We start from the raw sequence: 16,751 nt of genomic DNA, 5'->3' as shown, positions 1-16,751 counted from the left end.
GGAAGATCGCCGCTAGGGCCAAGGCCCTTCTGATATCCATTACCAATACAACTCGATGTAACGTTCCATCATGTGTCTTCACGTATACAACTTCAATCGAATTCGTCCGCAGGTGGGTTCATATACTCTCCGCGGATCCAGCTTTTGGAGCCTCCTACCCTTGTGCGCACAAAGATCTTGGATGATGCGGGCATCGCCTGTAACCACATAACGTACTGGGACGCTGAAGCTGGATATTGCACTGTGCCATTATGCTCCTCTGACCGTCGCCGAAAGCCGGCGGCAGTAGTTATGTACTGCTAAGCAAATTCGAGTTCAGGTAGTCAACCAGCGCTGTGTGACTGCGCCTGCGAGGATGATCTATCTAGGCTCCACCCTCTCTTTTCGCATATTCGTCCTCCATGCGTTCAAGATATTCCCTATCTGCCTCACTAACATCCTCAATTCTGCCTCTCTGATCTGTCTTGTCTAGAATTGGCCTTCCCTCGGAGTCAAGCTGTAACTTTTCCTCTGTTGGCAACTGGCCTGGCTGCTCAGATGTGCGGTGGATAGTTGTTCCCTGCGGATTGCTGGACCTTGTCTCCGAGCTTCTCCATGTCTGTGGTGCCTCACCGTCGCGTGACGATGTAAAGCTTGAGCTGCTGTAACTGAAAGACTGGAAAGTCGAGGAGCTTTGGTTGGACATAATGAAGACGGTCTTTCGGCGTGTGGTGGTAAGGTTTGAAGCACTGTCAGCGTCTAACTCTTGTGGTATCGCTGCACCAAGTCTTTGTAGAAAGGTCGAATAGTCGTCGATTAATGCTTCTAAGTTAGAATGGTTGTCGCATTTGCCACTTGTCTTGTCGAGCTTCAGTGTGATACGTTGCTCTGACATCATGTCACATGACTATGCTTTCAGATGGGAAGACCACGTGTTTAAGCTCTAGTCAGAGTTCTTCGACCTCGCCAGCTCTTTATATTTCATGTTACATATTTCCAAGTTGAACATAAGAGAGATATGCGACAGCTCAGTGTCTCTCATAAGCTACAGCAGCTCTAATCTCGCAACTTTGCTCCCGATCCAGGCCTCATTCTCTCAACGGGGGTATAAACAACGTAAGTTGATGATAGTTGGCTGAAACATGTAAGGAAGAGACGGGTTACGGACGCTCTAGATGTTCTCTCAATGCCTTTAAAACATCTCTTATGAACCTTATTACAGCTGTCACGTTCAAGATGCTTCATCAGGGGACGAGGGTGAAGTTCTCGTGTCTCGATTGTTTCTTGTTTCGGTTTCTGCTCGACTAGTAAGTTAATGTGCGCAGCGACTGCCCAATCCAGACAGTTTTGAATGGAGAGCCCAGTCAGTGTAGATCCTAAACAAGCGAAATCTCGTTCTCCATGTCGCAGCCAAATGTCCACGCGTGAGAGTTCGAATCATCAGCTTAGGCGAGCCGTCGTTTCGGAGAAATAGCTAGGAGGATATTAAGACCTCATCTACAGCACAAGTTCCATTTAACGACCAAAACGAGCGACGTGCCACCTTAGGCAACATTGCTCTTACGTTTTATTGAAGACTCATAGCCCTCGTAATGGGGTGGCGCCAAGAGGAGACACATTGGAGTGCCGGCTTCTGGTTCAGATTGACTGCCGTCATAAACGTCTTGGATGAAAAGCTTGGGCGGAGAAGCTGTTTGCATGTGCAGGCAATGGTCTTGCTTTGAATGGCGTTTTTGCATCTTCGCGTGATTGGTTGCTGCAAAAGACAAGTGCATGAGTGGGGTAGATAAAAGGTTGGGGGTTGTGAATTTCCTGTATCACGCGCGCAGCTGCAAGCGTGAGTTGGCGAGACTGAAATAGGGAGTATCGCGAGACAAGACTTCAAGTGAAGCTATGGTGCCAAAAAAGTCCAATATAGGACCAGACAGATCGTCACAGTACAAATACAGACATCAGTCTGAACAAGCTAGCAACAATGACGACTCCTAGGGTTCACTCAACCCACCGCTCCTCGGATGGCAGTTTCTCGAAGACATACACACCGTCCATTCGCTTAATCACAAACTATGGCGTGGAAGGCGATTTTCATGCTGGTAGCACAGTGCGGCAACAAGACCGAGCGCGTGAAAATCCAAACTCTCCAAACCTACGTCAAATTCATCTGATTCCATACGAGTTGTTCAACGAGCTCTCCACGTATGGATACACTATTCAGCCTGGTGAACTCGGTGAGAACGTCACAACATACGGTATCGACTTGCTCTCATTGCCGCGAGATACTTATTTGTACTTCGGAAGTGGAGACGACATGTCCATCGTGCGAATAACGGGATTGCGAGATCCGGGAAAGGGAGTAGAACAACACAAGTCCGGCCTTTTGGGAAAGCTCAAGTACAGAGCTGAGGACGGATCTATAGTAAGGAAATGTGGCGTGATGGGTGTCGTTGCTCAGGGCGGCGCAATTAAAACTGGTGATAGCATCCGTGTTGTGTATCCGGAACAACGTTATGGCCTAGCTCCAGTTTGATCACTACACAAAAAGAGAACATCTATTTTGATGGTAACATTATATCTGACAGGGTGAAAGGGCGTCGCTCTATGTCTCAAAGTTAGCTTATATCACAATTTTCACCACACAATGCCTTCAATCTGCTATATTAACTTTTCATGTCAGAACTCAGAAAATGTAATTTACGATGATATTGTAGAGAATTTCCACTTGAACTCACTTGTCTATATTGATGTCCTTGGCTCTGAGGCTGATTATTCCCCTGTTTGATTCCCAACCAATACACGTTTCAAAAAAAAAAAAAAAAAATCTAGCTTATGGCGTTCATTTTGCAAAAGAATTTTACTTGGAGTAACTCTGAAATCTAACGCGACATTCAGACCCAAGCCATTGAATCATAACTCAAGATCTCTATGTATCCAGGCTGTCTATAGCCGGAAAATTGGTTTGATTAGGCTGACGAGGCTGAGCATCACGTGCCGTTTTCCAAGTTGCCCCACTTGATGGGGATTTCACCTGCTTCGTTCCTGCTACAGCCGTCGAGGCAAAGTGAAGGTTGAGGGCATCAAGAGGACTCTTGCTTACTCGTTGTATCAGTGCATCGTGGAGATGGCTTACATACCACCGCACATGCGCAAGAAAAGCTTATCGAAAGCGCCCACAGATCCAGCGATCGACGAGTACACAGTCGATGAAATACAAACGCATTATTGGTGCAATGCACGAGCAGAAGACGTAAACCGGGACACTTTGTTTCCGAGACACAGTACACTCAACGACTCCGTGGAATGTCAAGGTTCACTGAGCCACGTAATTCTGTTTCAAGGGGCCAATCCGAAATGGGAGTCGGACAGAATTATCTTTGTCAAGTCCAACCTGGAGATGCTCCCACAGTATCACGAGGCAAAAGCAAAGCGCATTTCTAGGACGGCGCTGGAAGGTTCAGAGACAGCCGGAATCCCGGAGAAGTCGCCAACTCCTCGGGGTGCATTTGAGGGGACGCACAAATCCGAGTCGAGATTCGATCTTGGCGAGGATGATCCAATAGATATTGTGCCGCGAGATCAGATGAAGATTGCCTGTTTTGAGCAAAGGCAATGGGCAAGGCGTTTTGAAGGCTTCATATTCACAGGCTATTTCACAATTCAAAGCATCACTCTCCTTGCTCCCTACTCCAAAGCTCTCGTGCAAATGTTGGAGCAAAAGTGGTCACTCACGGCCAAGGAAGGCGTTGTCCACACCAAAAAACGCCGGCCTGAAGATTGGAACAAAAGTCTGAGCTACGAATGGGCAGTGGTCAAGTTCGCAAAGTTGGAGGGTGAGAACGTTCCGCCGCCGCCAAATATCGAGAAGCTCCCGACGCAGAAGAGAAAGTCATCGGGGCCAGAGAAATCTGTCAATGAGATGCTTTCAGAGATGCGACTGGGCAAAAGCAATCACAACTACAAAGAAAGTTCAAGCAAGAATGAATATCACTGAACAGAAGGAAGCTTAGGGACGAGCAATGCCCGCTGAGCAGAGTGTTGATTAGTTCATCTTCGAACTGATACGAAAAGCTGAGTATGACTTGCCATCATCTTCAATACGTTGCAAAAGACGATTAGGCCGCACCCAACTGGCTTCGCTTCACAAATTGATACAAGCCTATGCAAGAACGAGCGTTGCGCGATCATCTCATCCCTCGCTCACGTACATTCTCATTATCATTAACGTAGGTGCTACAAGATAAGTTTCCAGCTTACCTTCCGATAAAATACAGTAAAACAACGATCGTGAGGGATCCCGCACGGCTGGACAAATAGTTTCTCGCAGTAAACTCTGCCACGAAAATGTTGTGCTAGCGACATCATATGTATCCCTCTACTAACTCGCTTCAGTCTCATAGGATGATCGAGTTATGATGCGGAACCGCCGCTCGCTACCCGTGGTTCACCACTAGCTCTCTTTTTGGCCGCCCAATTCATGACGAATTCCACGTCTTTGGCGATCACGCCGGGCAACGCCATCTTTTGAACAGCCATGGGCAAAATCCCCGCGGCGTCGCTAGCAGTGGCCATATCCCATTGAACAATCTCGCTTTCCCCAGGAACTTTCCGGCAACGCTCGACGCTGACGTACCGCCCGATCACGGCTTTCTTTCTCTGCTGCGCCGTGGTGCCCTCGGTGCGATTCTTACCGTTCGAATACTTGGCCGAAGGGACGGAGGATATGTCAACGGGAATTTGCACATCCATGTACGAATTTTCCGAGTCGCGCGCCGTGAGGACGAGGGTGGAAAAGACTCGAGGTTGAAGTGGGAAATTGATCGCATGCGCCATTTCATAGACTGCAACTTCGGTCAGTATAGGGTTTCTTTCGCTCCCTTCATCTCCACTGACTTTGCAGACTAATGTTCTCCCAGCCGTCGATAGTTTTGCCTTGAAGCTCAGTGTCCCAGTCGCAAACTCTATGCGAATCGTAAACGTCGGGAGTATACTCCCCTTCCTTCACGCTATGATCCACAAAGAGTGCATCAACGAACTCGCCCCAGCTCGCCTTGCCCTGCTCCTGGATTCCATCCGGTAGCAAGGTGTGGGTGCTCCTGCGTGCAAACCAGTACTCTCCTCTTCCACCATTCCCGGCTGGGTCGTCCACCTCTTTCCCTCCCGCCAGGACCTCGACATCGCCACCTCTGCTACGCGGCAAGCGCTGGATTTTGACGTGCTTGAAAGTCTTTGGGATCACCTCGTCGGCGAAATGTTTACCTTCAGAGAGCAACTGGGAAACGAAGGAGGTAAGGTCTGCGGAGGCATTGCTCTGCACGGATTCCAGCGCGGGATGTGCTGGAATTTGCGACGGTGCAAGGAGCTGTAGCTTCAGCAGCTTCCGCTCTTGAGGCAAAGACATGGCCCGTTCTGTTTGCAGCAACGAAATGCCAAGTGTTGATTAGTGGTGATTAGTGGAGTTGGGGATGCACCAAAAGAATAGCTCCCCTGTCAAATTTTAGATTTTCAGCCTCACCAGGGCGAGGTGTGGGAGAAGAGCAAATGCTCGAGAAGGTCAGAACGTTTTGAATGGGGAATTTGATCTCCGTTGAATCAATGACTTATAGCATCACTTCACCAGCAGTACTTTTTGGGCGTCGGAAGGCGTGCACCAGGCATCCAAGACGATAAAATATATGTGTTTCATTGCCTCAGTATTGGACGAGGAAAACGAGCTTGAAACTGTATCCAAATTTGCGCACCATAACGATGTCGTATGTACACGTCCTGTTTCATGTCTTTTACACCTCGTCATTTTCATTCCTCCCCTGCACATCTTCCCCTTCTGCTGCGCATTTAAGCGAACCAATGGCGTTGGCCGTGTTCCGTCAGTCTGTCGTCATGTCCACGAGTCCTTGCCGTAAAGGCGGTAATCGCCGCCGTCTAAAATCCTCGTGCATGTTCCGTATCACAATCGTCTACTGGTGACGGCTGGCATATCCGCTGCACAGCACAAAGACGTTTATCAAATCAGCTGTGGGGTGAAAAAAAAAATACTGTGTGCAACTAAATTGTTCTTCAATCGTGGAGAAGCCAAGCGTGTGCTGGTGGAATGCAAGCCGCAATTCGATCGGCATCTTGTCCACGCCTCGCAGATGCCGAAGGCACGCTTGGTAAAATACAGCGCACGGGTATCTGTAGTTTGTATTAAAGAGCCAGCTTGGGGGTCACAAGGAGTACACCTGATGGGTGCAATGTCGGGCCAGAACCGCGTGAATTTTATGGATGTGCTTGCAAAACGAAGTTGGGCCACGCGGACCGGAAAAAATGCAGGGTGCTGTGATTTGCTGACTCGAAGAGCCGATCAATCAGAAGCCAGTCGGAACGAAGTCCTAAGCCACCAATTATGACATTACCCAACAAAATATTTCGCTTTTCCGCGCACTCGATCTGCGAGGCATCAGAGCGTATCTTCCAATCGACCCACATCTAATTCGAGGCCTCGGCACGGCGGGCTGCCTCATCTTGCAAATCAGCATCCCGTGCAAGTTCGGAAGCTCGGAGTAAGGCATCGAACTGTGAGCTTTGTCCGAGTGACGGCGGCTTTCCCGGCGTAAGTGCTGTAGGTGATTGATGTTGCGTTCTCATCTCAAACGGTGAAGACACCAGAGATGGTGTCATGATCGAGGGCAATGGCTGTGGCAATATGCGATCGGCTTTAGATGGATCGAGAGGTGGTAAAACATGAGCTTGATAAGGAGCCGGAGGGGGCAGAATATCACTGCCATGTGACGAATGACTTGTGTCTTGATGTACGAGTGACGGTATTGTTGTTTGAGTTTGTGGTTGCCGCCGCGCTAAAAACTCGGATCCCAGTGAGGTGGTGGTTGAATTCTCGCTTACAGGCGACTGCTGCCAATTCCTCAAAGTTTGACCTGAAGGATAGTCCCGTAAACGGAGCTCAGCGGCGGACTGGGTGCCGCGTGCGTGATGGGGCAGCTCATAGCTAGTACCATAGACGGGAGCTGATGCGGGCGGACTTGAACGTGGAGAGTATGCGTGATGTGTATCTGGAGATTGCAGTCCGATGGACGCTTGTGCAGGAGATGTTGACGCCGAAGGTGGTTGATAGCTCCCATATGCTCCCAATGCAGCAGTGGTAGGATTTGAGCGAGGCCTGTGTTGAGAGCTAGGTACGTTGTCGACAAGACTGCTGCGCCTTTTCTCCGGGCTATTCGACTTAGCCACTGTATCGTGGTTCGCATCGATATGGGTTTTGCTCCGTTTGCCTTCTATGCCTGATTAAAAAATGACACCGCAACAAGATAAAGAAAGACTAACCAGTACGTGGGGTGGCGTGTTTAGCTTTGAAGTCAGCAAGATATCGTTGATACTCCTGATACTGAGGTGTTTTTTTGTACTCAGCCATTTGGGCGTAGTACTTCTCCTTTGCAGAAGCCGCCTGCTTCTCAAAAGCCTCACGTATTGCTGGATCAAGGACTTGCCACCGTTCACCGACAAGCTTTGCAATTTCGGTGAATGACAATTCTTGTCCCTTCAGTTCCTCTCGAACCTCTGCAAAAACAAGTCAGTGTTTAAATAGAAAGGCATATGTACGTGCTACTCACGGTTGGAAAATATCACGTATGCTGAAGGAGGTCGTTCCGGAGCGTTTTCATCAGCCTGTTTGAGAGTCTGTCAGCAAGTGAGCAGAACGCATTAGGGCCTACTTTGTAAGGCTTAGGTCAACGCACTTTGGGATGCCTTCTGTACTTTCTTTTAGTCCCCGCAGAAGATGGATTCGTCTGCACAGCGGGCGTGATATGGCCAGAGCTGTCTTTGGCATCTGCCATTGACTCATCGCTATGGTAGGCATCGTCTGGCACAGCGACTTTGCCTTGGTCAAGAACCAAAGCCCTTTCTGCCGGCTGCCCACGAGTTTCCGCGATCGCCCTTTGAAGCTTCTGCACAATTATCAGCAAAAAGTAAAAGGGCCGCTCATGGAAAAGTGGCAACACGTACCCTACGGTGCCCGAGTTTGAAGCCCAGGGTGTTGCTGTGACAGAGTCAGCACTGGGCAGGAGCCAAGGATCGACGAGCCTACAGGTCAGACTCAGTGATGTCCAGGACTGTTTCCCACGTGTCGAAGCCTTCCATGGCAAGCCTTTCGACATATTCGGAGAGGCCCAGCCGCTCCAGACGTTCACCGAGATCGGTCATGAAGAATATCAATTTGAAACCAAAAGTGATGCCAGGTCATAGATCTAGTGGCTGCTCAACCTCAGATCGTCTAGCGTCTTGCTTCTCGGTTAGAGTCATATCAACTTTGACGTCGGAAAACGTACGGTAGATGCACAGTGTCGGATGTTCAGTTGGAGTTGAGTCCGGAGATGGTCCTCAAAGACGGACAGACGCGAAATCAAGGAAGAGAGCGAATTGTTGCAGGGCGCTGGTGTGCGCAAGAAGGCGAATGAGACCTAGAGAAAAGCCGAGATTGAAGATCGTGTCTTATTCGGAGCCGATAAGCAGCGTAGACGATCAATAAGGGTGCAAAGTCGAGAAGAATTCAGGTGGAGTCGATGCGGATCTGGTTATTCAAGAGGCCCAGGGACTGTCTTGTCACTGCGACGTAGAAGGCAATGAGGCATATTAAAGACTAGATCCCATCAGGTCGCAAAGAAGCACCGTGCAGGATGTCGGCAGCTCGAAATGGATGTTGTGGATAGGTGAACGGTTGGCGAAGGGTTAGGGATTTCAAGCTTCGCCGCTAGAATTGACAAGGGTGCCCACGATTCAACTCGGAGATGGGAATTTTGGACCAGGAAGAGGGGAGAGCAAAGATGTGCGTTTCCCCAGATTACGCCGCCGCTCGTTCAATCGATGGCGTATTCACAGAAGCCCGCGCACACGAACTTCTCGTTTCGCACACGGGTACGAGCAAAGTCGAGATCGGCGATTTGAAAAATGACGTACGAGAACGCGCTCTAAAACGGGATTAGTGCCATTTAGTAAGCGACTAGCGAGCGGTTAAGTGGCGTAACAAAATTAAGTACAGGCTTGGCGCTGGTAACCTTTCGCCATACCAATCGCGAGTCAGCAACCGCGTCTCGGGTGGAGGTTGATTCATTCTCCAGTACCCATCAACTACTCGACTCCACAGCGCTAGATTGCCTGGCCTTAAGAACGCCCCATAGTGCTTCTTCTGCGGCCAGCGGTTTCCGCTTTGTTCAGCTGATCCAGCGTCTGTACGCACCGAAGTTGCGGCTTTACCTTGGCGACGCCGTTATGAGTGGGAAAAAAAAATGCCGGTTCCGTGACCTTGTCCGGCCCCGGTTGCACGACGTTTCATTACCAGACATAGAACCATCGAGATTCCTGTTTTTCGATACTCGATTACGATGGCGAACACTTCGCCATCGAATCCAACTAGGCCCAATGCAGGGACCAGTCTTGAGTGCAAGGGCTGAACACCGTTACTATGTCACAATGCCATCAGCCAACATGGCACTTCGCAACAATTCCATCATCGCAGACTGAGCATCAGCCCCCGGCAACGATCATCCAATGTATACAGCAGCCTTTTGCCCCCCGCCTTTCCCCCCGATCACCTTTCTCATACTCGATCGAACTGTCTACGCCCAACTCCTTGTCGGCCGATAAGGCAAACTTGGGGTTTATACCGACTGACAGCCGCCGCTGATAGGATCGCGTATATGCACTCCGCCGATCTAGCACTTAGCTTGTCGTTCTGTACAGCGACTGGCGAGAACGCTTCCACGATGCGCTGAGATTATCCACGCGAATGTCGAGGCGAAGTTCTGAATTGAGACACGACTAGGAGCCACCCAAGACGATCCAGAAATTATTATTTCATTCTGGCTATCACGTAATCGATCCGTAACAAATGACGATCCATGACACATGGCAATGCGTACAAATCGAGATCAACGTGCATGATTCTAGTTGCCCGCGCATGTTCTTCGCACGTATTTGCCATCCGACTCCCGTGCTTCAGTTGAATCCAGTATCTGGCCGCACCTTCTACACCAAAACCAGCAAGAGGAGGCAAAAAGAGGCGAATACCGAAAAAAATCATGTTATGCTTGAGTCAAACTACGGTACCAGCCTCTGGAACTCTTCAACGTGTTCAAATTTCCGTCTAGTCTCGCGCCACAACTCTCGCTGCTTCGAGACCACCGGTCCAACATACGTCTGCCATGGGTGATGCATTGCCAATGGCCAAAGATCTTCCGCCGAAGCTGCTTGCGTCTTGCCCAAAGCAAAGAGGTCGCTCCATAGGAAGTTGCCAGAGATGCGCATCCGTCCTGTAAAGCCCGGCGACTCTTCGGCATGCTCGCCTGGATTACTGGGATCGAACGGGGCATCTACTGCGGTAATAAATCCACCGAAGTCGCCGTGTGGCCGTAGATCACCAGAGGCGTCCTCGATAGGATAAAGATAGGAGGCTACCGATGCGGCATCTGCAAACAGGAATATGACTTCATCCCAGTCGCTCTTGTCTTGGAAATCATCCTGCTTCGTCAAGGCCAAGAAATGCCTGTGGCCTTGATTTAGCGACATCAGTAATAATGAATGCAGATGCGTACCTTTTCGCAGCCTCAACATCGTTTTCCGCGATCCCCACATCTCTCCCATCAATCCATCTTAACCGAGCCATTTTACAAATCATCTCCGCGCCTGCTACATCCTCTCCCCAGTCATCGACGTCAGCATATAACTTCTCTAGATATTGTGCCCACTCCTCTTCTGATTGCTCGTATGTGATGCGGTAAGTTATAAATCCCCATCTGTTGATTCCATAATTCGGTGAATCGATGAGTTGCTTCATATTCAAAATCCATTCCGCTGCCGCAAGAGGCGTCGTGGAGTCTTTTGCTATTGTGTTACGCAGCACTTCCTGTTCCTCCTTTTGAATGTTGATGTTCTCGACCATGCTGATAGGGTCCGCGATCCCGCTCATCATTGATTCTGACTCGTTCATCAAATTTTTGATCGTACTGGATAACAACCGCTGTCGTGTCGATATTTTGAGCTGGATGGAGTAAGCCGTTGCTCTCTCTTCAATCCTTGGGCTGCAAAGTCCATTATCGACTGTTTCTGCAGCTTGGTGACTATTGTAGCCGTGCATAGGTAGAACAATAGAGTATCCAGATTGCGCAGTGATCTCGGCAAGCGTGTGCAGTTTGTTCGTAATATTCCACTGCTCCATGCTCAGTGTATCAAGACTATGCGGTGTATGCTGCTTGAGCTGTTCGATTAGAATGTTGCGAAGGTTATCAACATGCTCCATCACCCAGTCGTGACTACGCGTCGTCATAATGGCCCATCGACCACGAACATATTCCTCCCAGAGGCTGATCATCGAAATCGGAGGCTCTTTCTTAGTGTCTCTTATAGCATTCAATGCGGCTTCAAAATTTTTCCACTCTCTCGCAATGTTGTTGAACACTCCCTTCAGCGATTCTTGAACAGTCTCTAGATTCATGTATGTGTATGTGTCGATAACCGACCCTAGATATTGACAAGCCAAGTCAAAATTCTCCGGATCATCCAGGTGCTTTCGCCGCCACTGGTTCCTAGTCATTGGCATGATGTCTTCCCAGAGTCGGACTTTCATGGCTTGAAGGCTCTTGTCAACAACTTGCAGTCCAGTAGTGTCTTCATGAGAAGCAATATGTACTTGCACCCGATCAAAAGCGCGGCCTGGGATTTTGCTGTAGGGCGAAGGTGCCCACTGAGAATATGGCAGTCCACCTAGAGATATCTCGTCTTCTGTTGGTAGAACAACATCAGTAGGCACACCTCCGGGCATGGTCTTCCATAATAAGGCTTGAAGAAATTGGGCCACGATCTGCGGTGGAAATACGCGATCGACTATATGTAGCAATGGTCAGCAGGTGTGGTTGTTGATATCTGAAGCTACTGAGACGGCGAAGATGTTGACAAACCAACGATGAGGTGACCAGCCGCTACCGCTTCATCTAGGGTGTTCGGATCATGGATCTGCCATATCTGTCGCTGCATGTTCTCCCTTCCATCGTATACTCCCGGCTGCTCGTGATACTGAGACATGGTGAACTTCGGGAGCAAGATGGTGAGCGTGGAAAAAATAGATAGATGCCTCCAAAAAATTTTCATCATTCAGATTACGGAGCTTTTTGCAGCGGATAGGGGTGCCTCCTGCATATCTCCAGCAACCACGAAGTAGAACGAAAAGCCTTGTTCACTATTGACTGTCTCAGTTTTACGCAAACAGGGTCGAATAGGGGAGTTTCAGAAATGGCTTAGGTCAGAAATATGCCTGCAAAGGCTCACAAAAACTTAGCTTCCGTACATCACGCCCAACAATGCTTCTTAAAGTTCTCCAACGTCGTGCCAACCAGCTTGTCTCCTGCGAAACGGGTACGAAGACCGGAATGAGATGGTCGCCAAGTGGTCTTCATGGGGTCCCACGAGGCTTGCGTAGCATTTGGCGAGATGGTATTTCAACACCACAGCTGGCCATCGATAAGAACTCGCCTTGGAAAGCGTGAGCAAGGTAACGGGCTGGCAAAGCTCGTAGGAGCTTCCGCGCTGAGCCAATGGCCTGATGCCAGATGGGACCACCATCGTCTATCACGTGCTTTGCTCAACGAAACCCCACTATATACGAGGGTTTTTCTCTGTGACGCATAGTGGGGTACAGACGTTGAGCAATTTCACGCAAAACTCTGGCCTTCAAGTTTCTCTGCCACATCTAGCGACATCATTCAACCAAGTAAAACTGACTCGCAACGCCTGCTGCGGCTCAATTGAGGCTAAGAAGAGGCAAGTTCATGGGTTTCGTGCTGTTCACCCGAATAAATATCGTCCCAGCGGACACTCCCCCTCCGCACCACGAAGCTCGCCGAAACTCTCGCGAAGCGGCTCCTTTGCATCATAAATAATTGCTTTTCCCTCGGCGCCATCGTGTGGGATCCGGCTGACGTTCCAGTTGCTTTTTTCCAGATAACTGAGGCATTATCGATATACAATCGTAAGTACGATTCATGCTATCCGCGCCAGAATGTATATAGTACACATGCTCGCCGTGTTCTGACAGCCCCTCTTCAGCAGACAAAATGGCAATCACCAAGATCCATGCGCGTTCCGTCTACGATTCTCGTGGCAACCCTACCGTCGAGGTCGACATCGTCACCGAGACTGGCCTCCACCGGGCCATTGTGCCATCCGGTGCATCCACTGGCTCGCACGAGGCTTGCGAGCTTCGCGACGGCGACAAGACTCACTGGGGTGGCAAAGGTGTGACCAAGGCCGTCAGCAATGTCAACGACATCATTGCGCCTGCTTTGATCAAGGCTGGCCTTGACGTCAAGGATCAATCCAAAGTCGACGAGTTCCTCAACACCCTTGACGGCACACCGAATAAGACCAAGTTGGGTGCTAATGCCATCCTCGGTGTCTCAATGGCAGTCGCCAAGGCAGCAGCTTCTGCCAAAGGCGTTCCCCTTTACGCGCACATTTCGGACCTTGCCGGGACTAAGAAGCCTTACGTCTTGCCCGTGCCTTTCGCAAACGTCCTGAACGGTGGCTCCCACGCCGGTGGTCGTCTTGCCTTCCAGGAGTTCATGATCGTCCCAAGGTCAGTTTTATTGTCTGGCATCAGCACATGAGCTAATAAATCAACAGCGAGGCCCCAACATTCTCCGAAGCCATGCGCCAAATTTCCGAAGTATACCAGAAGCTCAAGGCTCTTGCTAAGAAGAAGTATGGTCAGTCTGCTGGCAACGTTGGTGATGAGGGCGGTGTTGCGCCAGATATTCAAACTGCAGAAGAGGCACTTGACTTGATCACGGAAGCCATCGAACAGGCGGGTTATACCGGCAAGATGAAGATCGCAATGGACGTCGCATCGAGCGAGTTCTACAAGGCTGATGCCAAGAAGTACGATCTGGACTTCAAGAACCCAGACAGCGACCCAGCCAAGTGGGTTACGTATGAGCAGCTGGCTGAACAGTACAAATATCTGGCTAGCAAGTACCCGATTGTCAGTATCGAGGACCCGTTCGCCGAGGATGACTGGGAGGCATGGAGCTACTTCTACAAGACCTCAGATTTCCAGATCGTTGGGTAAGTTTCTACCTTGCGATTGAACGAAATTGTGCTAAAAACGGCTTAGTGATGACTTGACTGTCACGAACCCAGCCTTCATCAAGAAGGCGATCGAGCAGAAGGCTTGCAATGCTCTTCTACTCAAGGTCAACCAGATCGGCACAATCAGCGAAGCTATCCAGGCTGCCAAGGATGCATTCGGGGCGGGCTGGGGTGTGATGGTATCCCACCGCTCTGGTGAAACTGAGGATGTCACCATTGCTGACATTGCCGTTGGTCTTCGCGCTGGCCAAATCGTAGGTTCTAAAGCCCTAGGTTTATAATCATGTAAACTAATATGTGATAGAAAACTGGTGCTCCGGCTCGCTCCGAGCGTCTTGCCAAGCTTAACCAGATCCTGCGCATTGAAGAAGAGCTGGGCGCCGATGCTGTCTATGCTGGTGCCAATTTCCGCACGGCTGTCAACATGTAAATCGCAAAATCAATGAAGTTCCGCAGATTGTCGGGAAGGGTGCAGTGACAATTTACTGCAATCATAGGCATCTCAGCTCGGACCTTACATGATGGGATAGAGAAAATGAGATGGAGGCTGTTAACAAGGACGTATTTTCGGTTGATGATAAAACAATAAAATCACAAGTTCTGGCCCATGACCTTATTTCAATACTTATTTGTTCTGTTTCCTTATTCACTTTCGAACACAATCTATGGGACAAGGCGTCAGTCTTTCATTGCGGTGAGTTTCTTCGATGCTAGAATCATATCTTCCCGGCAACAATACGTCGAATTTAACAGCTAGGCTAACTTACAAGCACTCTTTTATCGTTCGCAGTGTTATTGTCTCTTTCGCCATTCACAAATCTTCCAGATCTCAACTGATATGTCCAAGACCTTATTTCCACATCCTACGCAGTTGAGGACTAATTTCGACGAAAGGGTGCCTTGTACTAACCATTCAATGCATCGAAAGTCACCGAGCAAGTTTCTTATGATTAACTGAGGTCGCCGCAAAGCACTATACTCTGATTCTGTCTGGTCGTCAAACTCATCACGATGCGCGAGACGATGCGAAACGGCAGCGTCAATCGCAAACCCAGACGCAACATATCAGAAGTCACGCGCAGTTTTCGCTTGCAGCATGCTCGCAACGACCTTCTCTTGTCATCACACCCACTTTCGGAGCGCGCGTCACCGCTGAATGACGCTGCATCTGCAGCACAGGCTGCGCAAGCGTGGTTTCAGCAAACAAAACCATCCGCACTTGCGCCTCGCCACTGCAAAGCTTCAACCGGCATCCCTACATTACCATCCCTTGGCAGTATGGGACACGACCAAAGAAGGGGCAAAGGAGCTTGTTACGAAGTCCAGCCGCTCAGTCACGGTTCAGAGAGCGTTCAGCTTGGGCCGATGGACTCTGGAAGCTCGCGTTGCCGGCGTTCAGACAGGTCTGAACTTCTGACATGTGGCAATTCTCGCCAGGGCAGTGTCGGCTACGTCACTCCCTCCAGAAGCTTGTACAAAAGATTGAAAGAAGGTCTGAACGATGCTTTTTGGGACTACAGACTGGTCTGGAGCCAGAGGAAGAATCATGTCAGCGACGAACATCTCGGCATGCAAGCCATATTCGACTATGCCGTCCGTCGTTGGAGCAAAGCTGGTACTGCTTCTCCCTCACTCTCGCGCTCACAGACTTCTAACGGTCCTGAATGCGCTCACAACCCCGCTGATGCCGCATTCCATGGACTTCATCTGCCAGCGGCGGCTGCGTGGCCCACAGGAGATCCGACACCGACACGGGAGGCATTAAAGCAGCGATCGCCGCACCCTTTCGATCCGCTGCACCGCGACCTCGAACCACCTCAGCCAGCCTTTGTTAGAGGCAGAGTCTGGCGCCAGCCGTCCGTTATAACTACGCAAACTGCTGAGACGTCGTGGACGGACGTTCAGCGGGCGGTCCAGGCGGAAAGCTCGCCCACGGCTCGGACGGCCGAGTCACGAACGCTCAAAGACGCCTCGGGCACGGTTCGTGACATGCACGAAGGTAAGATCCAGCGAGCACCGCGGCTCGCGCTCGTTGCTTGGGAGAGGGCGGACGACGCGCCGGTCCCGCATGCGGGAACCCAGAGCCGTTCGCCTGCGCAGCAGCAGCGAAGCGAGCTCCGCGACACTGTAACGGCTCCCGACGAAGCGCAGCATGTCACTGACATTTTTGCTAGCCCAAGGCCACGTCGGCGACCTCTGGCAAATGGAGCGGCTTGCGCTCGGCTGCCGGCGCGGATGGCACGGCCCAGACGTCCACGACGGGTGCGCTCCGCGCGCCGTATCCCCCTCGATCTACTCGCAAAGCGGCATAGACGAGCCGTACATCTCACAGAGTCCGCGCGTCTCATGGAATCTAGACGGGCGCCGAGCCGAAGACGCAGACAGCGCCAGCCGCGTCCCAACGAGCCCGTCGACAAGTCGTCGGCCAGCGCGTTCAGCGCAAGGAGGAGCGACTTTACGTGCGGATGGTGGAGTGGGTGTCTTACCGCTTGTGGGGTTGGCATTGGATTCGGTTCGATACGGCGGCACCGTCAGCGAAGAGTACGACCTGCATCAAGACAGGACAACCAAAGTGTTTTACGACAAAGACAATGCTGTGCTCGGGACTGAAAAAAGACCCTAAATTGTGCCTCTCAGGCCGCTAC

General features: G+C 50.5%; 8 protein-coding genes across 9 annotated transcripts; 4 read left to right on the top strand and 4 right to left on the bottom strand.

Annotated features, from left to right (window-relative positions):
- Nucleotides 1–7: 7 nt before the first annotated feature.
- PV09_06891 (uncharacterized protein) lies at nt 8–978 on the bottom strand. Its single transcript, XM_016360597.1, has one exon. The coding sequence runs from the start codon at nt 875–877 to the stop codon at nt 365–367; it is 513 nt and encodes a 170-aa protein (XP_016211583.1). The 5' UTR covers nt 878–978; the 3' UTR covers nt 8–364.
- On the top strand, nt 958–2,788 carry PV09_06890 (uncharacterized protein). Its single transcript, XM_016360596.1, has 2 exons — nt 958–1,296; nt 1,348–2,788. The coding sequence occupies exon 2, from the start codon at nt 1,955–1,957 to the stop codon at nt 2,504–2,506; it is 552 nt and encodes a 183-aa protein (XP_016211582.1). The 5' UTR covers nt 958–1,296; nt 1,348–1,954; the 3' UTR covers nt 2,507–2,788.
- A 256-nt stretch (nt 2,789–3,044) lies between these two features.
- On the top strand, nt 3,045–4,188 carry PV09_06889 (uncharacterized protein). The gene has a single exon (XM_016360595.1). It carries the CDS (start codon nt 3,098–3,100, stop codon nt 3,965–3,967), a length of 870 nt encoding a protein of 289 aa, XP_016211581.1. The 5' UTR covers nt 3,045–3,097; the 3' UTR covers nt 3,968–4,188.
- Nucleotides 4,189–4,383: 195 nt separating this feature from the next.
- On the bottom strand, nt 4,384–5,374 carry PV09_06888 (uncharacterized protein; the record flags this gene model as incomplete). Its single annotated transcript, XM_016360594.1, has 2 exons — nt 4,384–4,814; nt 4,867–5,374. The coding sequence occupies 2 exons, from the start codon at nt 5,372–5,374 to the stop codon at nt 4,384–4,386; spliced, it is 939 nt and encodes a 312-aa protein (XP_016211580.1).
- Nucleotides 5,375–6,441: 1,067 nt separating this feature from the next.
- Nucleotides 6,442–8,172, bottom strand: PV09_06887 (uncharacterized protein; the record flags this gene model as incomplete). The annotated part of the gene is made up of 6 exons (XM_016360593.1): nt 6,442–7,244; nt 7,294–7,527; nt 7,581–7,635; nt 7,707–7,916; nt 7,975–8,008; nt 8,057–8,172. 6 exons carry the CDS (start codon nt 8,170–8,172, stop codon nt 6,442–6,444), a joined length of 1,452 nt encoding a protein of 483 aa, XP_016211579.1.
- A 1,589-nt stretch (nt 8,173–9,761) lies between these two features.
- On the bottom strand, nt 9,762–12,514 carry PV09_06886. Of its 2 annotated transcripts, XM_016360591.1 has the most exons (3): nt 11,922–12,514; nt 10,560–11,847; nt 9,762–10,510 (listed from the first exon to the last, which is right to left on the bottom strand). In XM_016360591.1, exons 1-3 carry the CDS (start codon nt 12,112–12,114, stop codon nt 10,066–10,068), a joined length of 1,926 nt encoding a protein of 641 aa, XP_016211577.1. In that variant the 5' UTR covers nt 12,115–12,514; the 3' UTR covers nt 9,762–10,065. The 2 variants fall into 2 exon arrangements, with proteins under 2 accessions (XP_016211577.1, XP_016211578.1); XM_016360592.1 differs by having other exon boundaries at nt 10,560–12,514.
- Nucleotides 12,515–12,572: 58 nt separating this feature from the next.
- PV09_06885 (enolase) lies at nt 12,573–14,730 on the top strand. The gene is made up of 6 exons (XM_016360590.1): nt 12,573–12,780; nt 12,961–12,988; nt 13,066–13,594; nt 13,642–14,082; nt 14,132–14,360; nt 14,411–14,730. The coding sequence occupies exons 3-6, from the start codon at nt 13,074–13,076 to the stop codon at nt 14,534–14,536; spliced, it is 1,317 nt and encodes a 438-aa protein (XP_016211576.1). The 5' UTR covers nt 12,573–12,780; nt 12,961–12,988; nt 13,066–13,073; the 3' UTR covers nt 14,537–14,730.
- A 387-nt stretch (nt 14,731–15,117) lies between these two features.
- On the top strand, nt 15,118–16,418 carry PV09_06884 (uncharacterized protein; the record flags this gene model as incomplete). The annotated part of the gene is made up of 2 exons (XM_016360589.1): nt 15,118–16,233; nt 16,281–16,418. The coding sequence occupies 2 exons, from the start codon at nt 15,118–15,120 to the stop codon at nt 16,416–16,418; spliced, it is 1,254 nt and encodes a 417-aa protein (XP_016211575.1).
- Between the last annotated feature and the right edge of the window lie 333 nt (nt 16,419–16,751).

This window comes from Verruconis gallopava, assembly GCF_000836295.1.
Source record: "Verruconis gallopava strain CBS 43764 unplaced genomic scaffold supercont1.25, whole genome shotgun sequence".
Taxonomy (NCBI): domain Eukaryota; kingdom Fungi; phylum Ascomycota; class Dothideomycetes; order Venturiales; family Sympoventuriaceae; genus Verruconis; species Verruconis gallopava.
This window is presented reverse-complemented; position numbering and strand designations above follow the sequence as displayed.

What these genes read in the sequence shown, in the direction of transcription:
- PV09_06885 (XM_016360590.1), top strand. Translation starts at nt 13,074, where the DNA reads ATGGCAATCACCAAGATCCATGCGCGTTCCGTCTACGATTCTCGTGGC. An exon ending in GAGTTCATGATCGTCCCAAG is followed by an intron (nt 13,595 to 13,641) that starts GTCAGTTTTATT and finishes ATAAATCAACAG; the next exon opens with CGAGGCCCCAACATTCTCCG. An exon ending in GTCTTCGCGCTGGCCAAATC is followed by an intron (nt 14,361 to 14,410) that starts GTAGGTTCTAAA and finishes AATATGTGATAG; the next exon opens with AAAACTGGTGCTCCGGCTCG.
- PV09_06890 (XM_016360596.1), top strand. Translation starts at nt 1,955, where the DNA reads ATGACGACTCCTAGGGTTCACTCAACCCACCGCTCCTCGGATGGCAGT.
- PV09_06886 (XM_016360591.1), bottom strand. Translation starts at nt 12,114, where the DNA reads ATGATGAAAATTTTTTGGAGGCATCTATCTATTTTTTCCACGCTCACC. An exon ending in GGCTGGTCACCTCATCGTTG is followed by an intron (nt 11,848 to 11,921) that starts GTTTGTCAACAT and finishes TGCTACATATAG; the next exon opens with TCGATCGCGTATTTCCACCG. An exon ending in GATGTTGAGGCTGCGAAAAG is followed by an intron (nt 10,511 to 10,559) that starts GTACGCATCTGC and finishes TCAAGGCCACAG; the next exon opens with GCATTTCTTGGCCTTGACGA.
- PV09_06891 (XM_016360597.1), bottom strand. Translation starts at nt 877, where the DNA reads ATGATGTCAGAGCAACGTATCACACTGAAGCTCGACAAGACAAGTGGC.
- PV09_06889 (XM_016360595.1), top strand. Translation starts at nt 3,098, where the DNA reads ATGGCTTACATACCACCGCACATGCGCAAGAAAAGCTTATCGAAAGCG.